This window comes from Hyla sarda, chromosome 8 (assembly GCF_029499605.1).
Source record: "Hyla sarda isolate aHylSar1 chromosome 8, aHylSar1.hap1, whole genome shotgun sequence".
Taxonomy (NCBI): Eukaryota; Metazoa; Chordata; class Amphibia; order Anura; family Hylidae; genus Hyla; species Hyla sarda.
The window spans coordinates 202,898,693-202,911,213 of NC_079196.1; the positions used below are offsets into that span (position 1 = coordinate 202,898,693).

A 12,521-nucleotide genomic window follows, 5' to 3' on the forward strand; every position below is an offset into this window, starting at 1 on the left:
TGTAGCGCTCTGAACTTTATCTCCTATCCAAAGGATGGGGGATACGTTTTTAGATCACAAGGGGTCCGAGCGCTGGGGCCCCCCGTGATCTCCTGTTTGGGGGCCGCAGCAATGTACAGGAGAGGGGGCGTTCTGTCCCTGCATGACGCAGCAGCCGGCACGTCCCTCCATAAATCCCATAGAGATACATGGAGGGGCGTGTCGGCTGCCGCGTCATGCGGGGACGGAACGCCCTCTCTCCTGTACATTGCTGCGGCCCCGTGCAGGAGATCGTGGCGGGCCCCAGCGCTCGGACCCCCCGCGATCTAAAACTTATACATAAATAATAAATAAATAAGTTCAGAGCACTACAGATCTCCTTTAAAATTTAACATTGAAGTGTATAGGAAACAGGTGTTAAAAAAATAAACATTCGTTATGATCATCCGTTATTGTCCGTTTTTTTACATCGATTTTTTTTTGTACTGAGCATGCTCAGTACAGCTTTACAAAAAAGGGTTAAAAACCTGATTTAACAAAATGATGTAACTGGTAATAACGGATGAGAACGGATGAACAACATCAGGTTTTTTAGGAAAAAAACATTAAAAATAACGGATGATGGTCATCAGTTATCATCCGTTATTACCAGTTATTGCATCCGTTTTTTTTTCCATCTGTTATTATAAAATAATGGCAGTAAAAAGCAGGATGATACCTGTAGTGTGAAAGGGGCCTTACAGAGTTCCCCATGACCACCTCCTCAGGCAGAGAATTCCAGTCTCACTGCTCTTACAGTAAAGAACCCCCGTCTGTGCTGTTTTTTGTTTTACATTTTTTATTTTATTTATATACTGCATTTCCTGCAGAATAGATTCAAATTGGAAAAAAAATATAGAAAAAAATGGCTATGAACAATGTGTGTGAATGTGGCCTAAAACATGTGGTTACGTCTAGTCATTCTGAGTAGCACAAGAAAGGACGCATAAGGCACTGGTCACACAACTAAATTTCCGAGTGGAATCCAGCGAACAATTCCGCTTGGGAACTCCATTGCAGCAGAGTCCCATTGTTTTAAATGGGATTCTGCTGCACGGTGCAACATGTCTTTCCGGCACGGAATTCTCTATTCCTGCTCGTCAATGCATTGCCGGTTAATTTGTGAGTGGTCCTATTTCCGGCATGTTCTACTGGTGCCCGCTGTTTGCGAAATCCTGCAAATATTCCACTGTGAGAATGTAGCCAAAAGCAATGTTTCCCCAACCAGTGTGCCTCCAGCTGTTGCAAAACTACAACTCCCAGCATGCCCGGACAGCCATCGGCTGTCCGGGCATGCTGGGGGTTGTAGTTTTGCAACAGCTGGAGGCACACTGGTTGGGGAAACAGGCTAAAGTTATGCTTGCAATATGGGTTTCACCCCTTACATAAGATATTGCTGTCAAGAGCACCAACATAAACCGTAAAGCTGTACAAAGCTACAGCCATTTTTATTGGCGTTCAAAGGACTAGGACAATTCCTAACTGGCTGTGCTGGCTGGGACTTGTAGTTCAGCAGCAGCTATCAGGCCAGGCTTGGAGATCTTTTGTTTCTGTTGTGTTTTCTGTAAAGTGTTCATTCCGTTCCTGGAAAGTGCCGACGTTCCGACGAAGCGGCGACTGTGAAAGTGACGGCTGTCAGGTGAGATCTTGTTATCTCTCTGTCACACTGCGCCCTTTTCAGCGATGTTTGCTCGGCGGCGCTCACATGCCCGTCCCACGCCTCGTGAGATATCTGCCCATTCATTGTTCTGCTGTCACAAGAGCCACATCTAATCTGCACGGAACCAATATAGGATTCGTTGAGCGAAGGTTGAATGCAGGGGCATTGGCGCGGCGGGTGCGGCCTCCGGATACTTTAGGCGGCTGTAATATCACCCACACGTTACGGCTGAACATGTAAATACCTATCTCCTCTCTGTTCACACACACGATCCGGATCTTCTTCTTTTTCTTCCCATCGGATTAGGTTTCCGCATATTTTAGAACTGGATCTTCTTGAGGACTATGAAATCTTTTATTAGTTTTACATATATGAACCAATCTGTATCCTTCTAAGGCTGGGTTCACACTACGGTTTGTCATTACGATTCCCGTGTACGGCTGGGCGGAGGGGTGGGCGGGGCTTAATCGCGGCGCCCGCACTCAGCCGTATTCGGGAACCGTAGTTAATGTATGTCTATGAGCCGACCGGAGTGAACCGCAGCCTCCGGTCGGCTGCTTTTTCGGCCGTATGCGGTTTCCTGACCGCAGGCAAAAACGTGGTCGATCCTTCTGCATTTCCACACCTCAACATCCCTACAACTTCCATCATGGCTTCAGCTGTCCGGGCATGCTGGGAGTTGTAGTTTTGAAACAGCTGGAGGCACCCTAGTTGGGAAACACTGCTCTACATACTCGACATTCTTTCTCTACTTTCTTCTTGCAACCCCAAAGAGCCGTGTTTAACATCAGGGTGCCTCCAGCTGTTGCAAAACTACAACTCCCAGCATGCCCGGACAGCCTTCGGCTGTCCGGGCATGCTGGGAGTTGTAGTTCTGCAACAGCTGGAAGCACCCTGGTGTTAAGAAACACTGGTCTGTGACTAGAGATGAGTGAACTTACAGTAAATTCGATTTGTCACGAACTTCTCGGCTCGGCAGTTTATGACTTATCCTGCATAAATTAGTTCAGCTTTCCGGTGCTCCGGTGGGCTGGAAAAGGTGGATACAGTCCTAGGAAAGAGTCTCCTAGGACTGTATCCACCTTTTCCAGCCCACGGGAGCACCGGAAAGCTGAACTAATTTATGCAGGATTAGTCATCAACTGCCGAGCCGAGAAGTTTGTGACAAATCAAATTTACTGTAAGTTCGCTCATCTCTATCTGTGACCTTTGGGTTTTCATTTCGTGACAATATGATAGTTAGGGCATGCTGGGAGGTTCTGCATTTGCAACAGCTGTAGACACCTTAGTTGGGAAACACTAGCATATAGACTAGGAGTATTTATTGCTTGACAATATAATAGTCAGCATGCTGAAAGTTGAAGTTTTGCAACATCTGGAGGCACCCTGGTTGGGAAACACTGGTTTGTAGACTATGGATGTTCATTGCTTGACAATATGATAGCTGGACCATGCTAGGAGGTGTAGTTGTGCAACAGCTGGAGGCACACTGATGTTTGGAAACACTGGTCTGTAACCTAGGGGTTTTCATTTCTTGACAATGTGATAGTTGGGGCATGCTGGGAGTTGTGGATTTGCAACAGCTGGAGGCACCCTGGTTGGGAAACACTGCTCTAGTTGGCGGGTGTCTGCCTGCCGAGATCCCGTTGATTGAGAACGATGGTCATACTTCCCTATAGGACTGATGTAGATTGCACAGTACAATCTTCATTAGTCCAATAGAGTTAAAGGGCCTATTCCACCCATGGACATCTAAAGGTTAGGGGATAAGATGTCTGATCACATGGTAACCCCATGTGATCTCTGTGCCGGGGGCTGCTCCAGTCTAGGAAACGCTGGTGGCCATAGTGTGCTGAGGACAGGTAAGTAGCAGGGGTCCCAGCGGTCAGACCCCTGCAATCACCCTTATTCCCTATTCTGTAGATAGGAATAAATGTCTAAGTACAGTTTCCCCCTTTATTAAAGGACATCTGTAGTGCAATATATGTTATAGGTCGCGAGGATTGGTCCAGCGCTGGGGTCCCCCGCAATCTCCTGGACGGGGCCACGGCAGTCTGCAGGAAGTGCAGTTTCGTCCCCAGCAAAAATCCGCGGCAGACACTCCCCCCTCTATGTATCTCTATGGGGTACATGGAGGGGGCGTGTCTGCTGCCGCGTCATGCGGGGATGGAACGTCCCCTTTCCAGCATACTGCCGCGGCCCCGTCCAGGAGATCCCGGGGGGCCCCAGCACTCGGACCCCCTTCGGATAGGGGATAAGTTATATTGCACTACAGATGTCCTTTAATAATTAAAAATGAGGTAAGACAACCCCCCTTCCCCCCTCGGGAAAATAAGTAGCACCCCGCATGGGTATGCTGGGAGTTGTAGATCTATATATATTTTTTCAACAGCTGGAAAACGCTGCTAAACAAAAAATGGAGTCACTTGCAGGGTCAGAATAAGCAGCCCTCCACATTATCATAACAGAAATACAAGACTATCCCAAGGTACATACATTACATGTGCTTACACAGAGCATCATACATGGGACACATAATGTGTAAGGGCAGAATTGACAATACCAATTTATTGCTGGAAAGTGTGGGAGTGACCCGCCCCAACGCACACGTTTTGGCGAGATCCTTTGGCTGATAACAGGGAACAATAGATTACATTCTATGTCCATCTTTTCATATTCAAAGTGCATTATATTTATTTGTTGGCGGTTTTGTGCAGCACTGGATAATTCCGCCTCCAAGGCCTTAATTCCAGTCATTACTCTGTTTTATCTGTGGCTGGAAATGTAAATAAATCCAAACCACGGAGACGTTACTGATGCGGGGATCTGAGATCTCGCAGCCATTGAAGCGCTAAGTGCTGCCAGCAGAATGGGTTGTGGAAGGTTTTGTTGCTAAAAGCGTTGGCTGCAGAGGACATGGCAGTCGCACGCACCGCTCTGACAACCAGCAATTATGTTCTCGCAAGGACCCGTCCTGCCTGATGCCAGAGCGAAAACACTGGGCACAGCTATGTTACCAGGGAAACTGGGAGAAGACTCATTTAGGATCCTCTCGGGTCCTCTATACTTTTATCTCTGGCTAATCGTTCCCGTTCAGAAGCTCTTGGATAGCTATCCAGGCACTTTGCATGTTTTTTGTTTATTTATATTTCATGTTTTTTTTTGTTTACATTGTTTGTAGCCAGGCTTGTTGTTGTCTGCCCCCCTTAGGCAGGACATGCCCCTCAGTATACACCAATGTAAAGTGTTTCTGACATGACAGTGAAGTGCGCTATTAGGCTGCTATTAAATAGAAAGAAGGTTTAAAAGCCGAGTGCCGGGAATATTAATAAATAACACTAAGTGCTTTCCGGGACCCGACCTCATGATTATTTACAACCAGGATCTCCAACCTGTGGTTCACCAACTGTTGCAAACAAACTACTCCCAGTATGATTGGAGGACAGAGGTTTTAAAAGGAAGGGAAACAATTCTCTATCTTATTGTGCATCCACTTTCATCACCTAACCTCCCCTGCGCTCACTCTCTTCCCCTCCATGCTCGCACTCTATTCCCCTGCCCTTTCTCCTTGCACTCTCTTCCCCACCACTACATACCTGTCCCCGCTCTCTCTCCTCCCTTCCCCGCTCTCTCTCCTCCCTTTCCCCGCGCTCTCTCCTCCCTTTCCCCGCGCTCTCTCCTCCCTTTCCGTGCTCTCTCTCCTCCCTTTCCCCGCGCTCTCTCCTCCCTTTCCCCGCGCTCTCTCTCCTCCCTTTCCGTGCTCTCTCTCCTCCCTTTCCGTGCTCTCTCTCCTCCCTTTCCCCGCTCTCTCTCCTCCCTTTCCCCGCTCTCTCTCCTCCCTTTCCCCGCGCTCTCTCCTCCCTTTCCCCGCTCTCTCCTCCCTTTCCCCGCGCTCTCTCCTCCCTTTCCCCGCGCTCTCTCCTCCCTTTCCCCGCGCTCTCTCCTCCCTTTCCCCGCGCTCTCTCCTCCCTTTCCCCGCGCTCTCTCCTCCCTTTCCCCGCGCTCTCTCCTCCCTTTCCCCGCGCTCTCTCCTCCCTTTCCCCGCGCTCTCTCCTCCCTTTCCCCGCTCTCTCTCCTCCCTTTCCCCGCTCTCTCTCCTCCCTTTCCCCGCTCTCTCTCCTCCCTTTCCCCGCTCTCTCTCCTCCCTTTCCCCGCTCTCTCTCCTCCCTTTCCCCGCTCTCTCTCCTCCCTTTCCCCGCTCTCTCTCCTCCCTTTCCCCGCTCTCTCTCCTCCCTTTCCCCGCTCTCTCTCCTCCCTTTCCCCTGCTTCCTATCCTGATTGTTCCCTCCCTCACCTCTGCCAGCACTCTCCTCTGCCAGCTCTCTCCTTCCCCCCCCCCCCCTCTGCCGGCACACTCTTTCGCTCTCTTCTATCCCCCCCCCCTCCTCTGCCTGCACACGCTCTCTTTCGCTCTCTTCCCCCCTCCTCTACCTGCACACTCTTTCGCACTCTTCCCCCTCCCTCCTCTGCCTGCACACTCTCTTTTGCACTCTCCCCCCCCCCCCCTCCTCTGCCTGCACACTCTCTTTTGCACTCTCCCCCCCCCCCCCTCCTCTGCCTGCACACTCTCTTTTGCACTCTCCCCCCTCCTCTGCCTGCACACTCTCTTTTTCTCTCTTCCCCCCCCTCCTCTGCCTGCACACTCTCTCTTTCGCTCTCTTCCCCCCCCTCCTCTGCCTGCACACTCTCTCTTTCGCTCTCTTGCCCCTCCTCTGCCTGCACACTCTCTCTCTTTCGCTCTCTTGCCCCCCCTCCTCTGCCTGCACACTCTCTCTCTTTCGCTCTCTCCCCCCCCCTCCTCTGCCTGCACACTCTCTCTCTTTTGCTCTCCTCCCCCTCCTCTGCCTGCACACTCTCTCTTTCGCTCTCCTCCCCCTCCTCTGCCTGCACACTCTCTCTTTTGCTCTCTTCCCCCTCCTCTGCCTGCACACTCTCTCTCTCTCTCTCTCTCTCTCTCTCTCTCTCTCTCTCTCTCTCTCTCTCTCTCTTTTGCTCTCTTCCCCTCCTCTGCCTGCACACTCTCTCTCTCTCTCTTTTGCTCTCTTCCCCCTCCTCTGCCTGCACACTCTCTCTCTTTCCCTCTCCTCCCCCTCCTCTGCCTGCACACTCTCTCTTTCCCTCTCCTCCCCCTCCTCTGCCTGCACACTCTCTCTTTCGCTCTCCTCCCCCTCCTCTGCCTGCACACTCTCTTTTTATCTCTTCCCCCTCCTCTACCTGCACACGCTCTCTTTCGCTCTCTTCCCCCCTCCTCTACCTGCACACTCTTTCGCACTCTTCCCCCTCCCTCCTCTACCTGCACACGCTCTCTTTCGCTCTCTTCCCCCCTCCTCTACCTGCACACTCTTTCGCACTCTTCCCCCTCCCTCCTCTGCCTGCACACTCTCTTTTGCACTCTCCCCCCCCCTCCTCTGCCTGCACACTCTCTTTTGCACTCTCCCCCCCCTGCCTGCACACTCTCTTTTTCTCTCTTCCCCCCCCCCCTCCTCTGCCTGCACACTCTTTTTCTCTCTTCCCCCCCCCTCCTCTGCCTGCACACTCTCTCTCTTTCGCTCTCTTGCCCCTCCTCTGCCTGCACACTCTCTCTCTTTCGCTCTCTTCCCCCCCCCTCCTCTGCCTGCACACTCTCTCTTTCGCTCTCTTCCCCCCCCCCCTCCTCTGCCTGCACACTCTCTCTTTTGCTCTCCTCCCCCCCTCTGCCTGCACACTCTCTCTTTCGCTCTCCTCCCCCTCCTCTGCCTGCACACTCTCTCTTTTGCTCTCTTCCCCCTCCTCTGCCAGCACACTCTCTCTCTCTCTCTCTCTCTCTCTCTTTTGCTCTCTTCCCCTCCTCTGCCTGCACACTCTCTCTCTCTCTCTCTCTCTCTCTCTCTCTCTTTTGCTCTCTTCCCCTCCTCTGCCTGCACACTCTCTCTCTCTCTCTTTTGCTCTCTTCCCCCTCCTCTGCCTGCACACTCTCTCTCTTTCCCTCTCCTCCCCCTCCTCTGCCTGCACACTCTCTCTTTCCCTCTCCTCCCCCTCCTCTGCCTGCACACTCTCTCTCTTTCGCTCTCCTCCCCCTCCTCTGCCTGCACACTTTCTCTCTTTCGCTCTCTTCCCCCTCCTCTGCCTGCACACTCTCTCTCTTTCCCTCTCCTCCCCCTCCTCTGCCTGCACACTCTCTCTCTTTCCCTCTCCTCCCCCTCCTCTGCCTGCACACTCTCTCTCTTTCGCTCTCCTCCCCCTCCTCTGCCTGCACACTCTCTTTTGATCTCTTCCCCCTCCTCTGCCTGCACACTCTCTCTTTCCCTCTCCTCCCCCTCCTCTGCCTGCACACTCTCTCTCTTTCGCTCTCCTCCCCCTCCTCTGCCTGCACACTCTCTTTTGATCTCTTCCCCCTCCTCTGCCTGCACACTCTTTCGCTCTCTCTCAGATCTGCAGGCTTGTGTTACAATAATATTAAAAATTGTATATATTATACTAATAAGCTATTTTTTTTTCTTTCCTTTTAGACGGTGGTATCCCGGAATGCCCTTCAGTATCGAGGCACCTCCCAGCACGATGCCCAGGAGTTTCTCCTGTGGCTTCTGGACAGAGTACATGAAGACCTGAACATTCTTGTCCAGCAAAAGCCTCGGGTTTGTATATCTGCCTGATGTAATATCTATCGGCTCTCTCTCTGCACTCTATCTGCTCTCTCTCTGCACTCTATCTGCTCTCTCTCTGCACTCTATCTGCTCTCTCTCTGCACTCTATCTGCTCTCTCTCTGCACTCTCTATCGGTTCTCTCTCTCTCTGCTCTCTCTATCTCTCTGTATCAGCTCTCTTTTGCCTCTCTCTCTCGGCTCTCTCTCTCTCTATCGGCTCTCTATTGCCTCTCTTGACAATCTCTCTCTATCGTCTCTCTCTCTATCGGCTCTCTATTGCCTCTCTCTCTCTATCGGCTCTCTATTGCCTCTCTTGGCGCTCTCTCTCTCTCTCTCTCTCTCTCTATCGTCTCTCTCTCTATCGGCTCTCTATTGCCTCTCTCTCTATCGGCTCTCTATTGCCTCTCTTGGCTCTCTCTCTCTATCGTCTCTCTCTCTATATCGACTCTCTCTCTCTATTGCCTCTCTCTCTATCGGCTCTCTATTGGCTCTCTCTCTCTCTCTCTCTCTCTCTCTCTCTCTCTATTGGCTCTCATGGTCACCACCAGCATTCTCTGCTACAAAACCCTCATCTGTACAGCACTAGAGCAGTTGCGGCCCCTTTGGATAGATGCGAGGGCACAGAGATGTAGGGGCGTCTGCTGTAGAAGTGACATGTTCCCTTTTAGGTTGTTTCTTGTCTTCCCTCTGTTCATGTTGCTGCTTCTGCCATGATCCCAGCTCTTTTTCCCATGAGTCACAAGAACTCGTCATGATCATTTGCAGTATTCTCACAGCCAAGAGATACATTTTAGGCATTGAGATACATCATGTGCTGCACATGGTTTATTAATAATTCTTAAAAATCACAAGATGGCCAAAAAGTGAGAAGCTTTGTCTGAATAACATTGCCCGACTACGTCATGCATGTGGAAAATTACTATATCAGTGTTTCCCAATCAGGGTGCCTCCTACTGTTGCAAAACTACAACTTCCAGCATGCCCGGACAGCAACAGCTGAAGGCACTCTGGTTGGGAAAAACTGACCTACATAAACCTACATCCTGTGAAACACAAAATAAATGATTTTTGGGTGAATTTCATGTATATAACTTGAGGCCTGTAGTTGCTGTATTGTTGCCCTGTACAAGAGTTGTATGGAGCCGTAATAAACCCATCTATATGCATCCTTAGACCTTATACACACAGCCTTAAAGGGGTACTCCGGTGGGAAAAAATTTTTTTTTAAACCAACTGGTGCCAGAAATTTGTAAATTACTTTTATTAAAAAAATCCTTCCAGTACTTATCAGCTGCTGTATAATACAGAGGAAATTCATTTATTTTTTTAATTTCTTTTCAGTCTGACCACAGTGCTCTCTGCTGACACCTCTGTCCATGTCAGGAACTGTCCAGAGCAGGAGAGGTTTGCTATGGGGATTTGTTCCTACTCTGGACAGTTCCTGACATGGACAGAGGTGTCAGCAGAGAGCACTGTGGTCAGACTGAAAAGAGCTATACAACTTCCTCTGTAGTATTCAGCAGCTGATAAATACTGGAAGGATTAAGATTTTTTTAATAGGTAATTTACAAATCTGTTTAACTTTCTGGCACCAGTTGATTAAAGAGTTCCTGTCATCAAGTAAAACTTTTTATATTGTCTTCCTTATGTAAAATGAAGCCTTATTGCAATATATCGGTACCGGTATTTTCAGCAGTTTTTACCTGTTTAAAAAGTGGCCACTAGGGGCCTCTCTTGTATGGTGTTTTGCAGGCTCTGCATAGCCTCAGGACCAGTGCCGGACGGGCACTGGTCCAATTTCTGGAAGTGTGGCTCTACTCATCTCTTGCTCCCTGCCTGTCAATCATGCAGGTATGAGCGAGCACTGTGTGCCGCGCACGGGGCTCTGTGAACACAGACATAACCACTACCCCCCTGCCTGGTGTCCCCGCCCCTCACATTTACCATAGGTTTCTTTATAAAAATTTGTATCTAATTGGCTCTGTGTTGCTAAATAACTCACCATGTTACTGATGCACTGTTTAGAACGCAGGGTGCATGGCAGTCAGCACGCTCCGATGTCCATGTATGCCTCGCGATGTGCATAATAGAGAGGAGTGGACTCACAAGCTGCCTGCCGTGATTGGCTCCCTGTTCTATGCGCGCTCCTGAGACCAAGCGCAGCATAGGACAGGGAAGGGCGGAAGCGTTACCATGCAGGCTTCAAGTGATGTCACGCCTGCCGAGTAATGCCCCCCTACAGCAGCAAAAGCAAAGGGACATTGAGCAGACTTAGAAAGCAATAAGTTGACCCAAAATGAAGAAAAAAAAAGTGCTATGGACTCAGGATGAAAAGAGGAACACACAGAAGATAAGTTACCCTGTTTACTTGGTGGCAGGTACTTTAAAAAAAAAGTTTTTCACTGGAGTAACCTTTTTAAATTAAGGGGAACTGACCTGCAATACAACACACAACCTGAGGACAGGCATGGTGTGTGTGGTTTTTTTTTTTTTTAAAGAAATCTGCTCTGATTTTGTAATTTTTGATAACACCTTTAACCTCTTAAAGGGGTTATCCAGGAATAGAAAAACAGAGCTACTTTCTTTCAAAAACTGCTCCCTGACTGTCTCCAGGTTGGGTTTTAAAATGGTCATAATTTTCCGCATATGGGACTATGAGGGCTCATTTATTTTTTTATTTTTTTGGCGCCGTGGTCTGTAGTTTTTACCGGTACCATTTTTGTTTTGATGGGACTTTTTGATCTTCTTATTTTTATGTTATATGAAGTGACCAAATAAGAATAATTTTAGACTTCGATATTTTTTTTACGTGTAATCAGTCGACCATGCGGTTTAGCTAACCTTATAGCTTGGACATTTTCACACGCGGTTGTACCATATATAATTATTTTTATTACATTATTTTATATTTAAAAAAATGGGAAATGGGGGGTAATTCAAAATGTTGTTAGGGGAGGGGCTTATTCACATTTATTAACTTTAGTTTTTACACTTTTTACTATTTTTTATTTTTTTTTATCCCCATAGGATGCTATACCATGCAATCTTCTGACTGAATATACTGATCAATGCTATGCCATATCATAGCATTGATCAGTGTTATCGGTGCTCTGCTGCTCTAGCCTGCATGGCAGGCTTGGAGCAATAGAACGCTGATCAGACGACGAGGAGCCAGGTTAATGCCCTCTTGCCGTCCTCTCAGCTGACCGGGATTCTTTCATTTTCATTTTAGACACCACGATCAACTTTGATCACTGCGCCTAAAGGGGTGATGCCCGGCATTAACCCTGGGTCCTGGCTGCTGATAGCAGTCTGGTCCCACCGGGTTTAAACCGTTCTCTGCTCGTGAGTTCTTAAAGGACATCTGCAGCATAAAGTGTTTGAGGGGGGTCCAACCACTGGGACTCCCTGTGATCTCCTGCACGGGGCCCCACATTGCCACTCTGTGAGCAGCTAATGCGTGTACACCCGTACGGTACGCCCCTCCACACCCTCTCGCTATACAGTTCTATGGGAGAGGTGGGGAGGCACGAATGCTGCCTCCCCACCTTTCCCATAGAACTACATGGAGGAGGCGTGTCGGCCATGACGTCATGTTGCGGCCGGCACGCCTCCTGCACGGGAGAGCCGTGGCCCTGTGCAGGAGATCGTCGGGGGGGGGGGGGGGGGAGGAATAGGGGATTAGTTGTTTTTTGCTGCAGATGTCCTTTAAGGACTTGGGGATGGGGGGAGGGGGGGCGTACGCCCTGCGTCCCCAATTGGTAAAATTACATGAATGAGCCTGTCTCATAATGAAAGTCTATGTGACGGTCTTGGTTTCATAGACGGAAAGCGTTCAGATCTTCTGAGCAGTCCGGATCTGAACACACAGGCCCTGTCTGATAAAAACTTTTTAGGACATGTCAAAGTTCGTAGTTGTGTGGCGCCATAACACAGCATTTATAAACGTCTGAGGTCGTACCATAGCTCTTTACTGTGGAGTCATACAGAGTTTCCTATGGTAAAGTTTTCATCAGGATTATATATTATGGGGATATTTTCTCAGCCTGTGTTCCCCAACCTTTGTGCCTTCTTCAGCTGCAAAACCACAACATCTATCAGGCCCTGACATCCTGTGGCTCCATAGTGTAGAAGTCCAATAGTCTGTGCTGTCGTACAAGGTCCATACACATGGCTTGCCCATCCTTCTGGACTGGACCAATTGACAACGCGATGAACAA

General features: G+C 49.3%; 1 protein-coding gene across 1 annotated transcript in view; it reads left to right on the forward strand.

Moving 5' to 3' along the window:
• USP31 (ubiquitin specific peptidase 31) overlaps window positions 1–12,521 on the forward strand; it is an 88,724-nt gene that overhangs the window by 11,613 nt on the left and 64,590 nt on the right. The window contains exon 2 of the mRNA XM_056533751.1: window positions 8,167–8,292. Coding sequence (XP_056389726.1) covers window positions 8,167–8,292 — 126 coding nt within the window. The remainder of the gene's footprint in view (window positions 1–8,166; window positions 8,293–12,521) is intronic.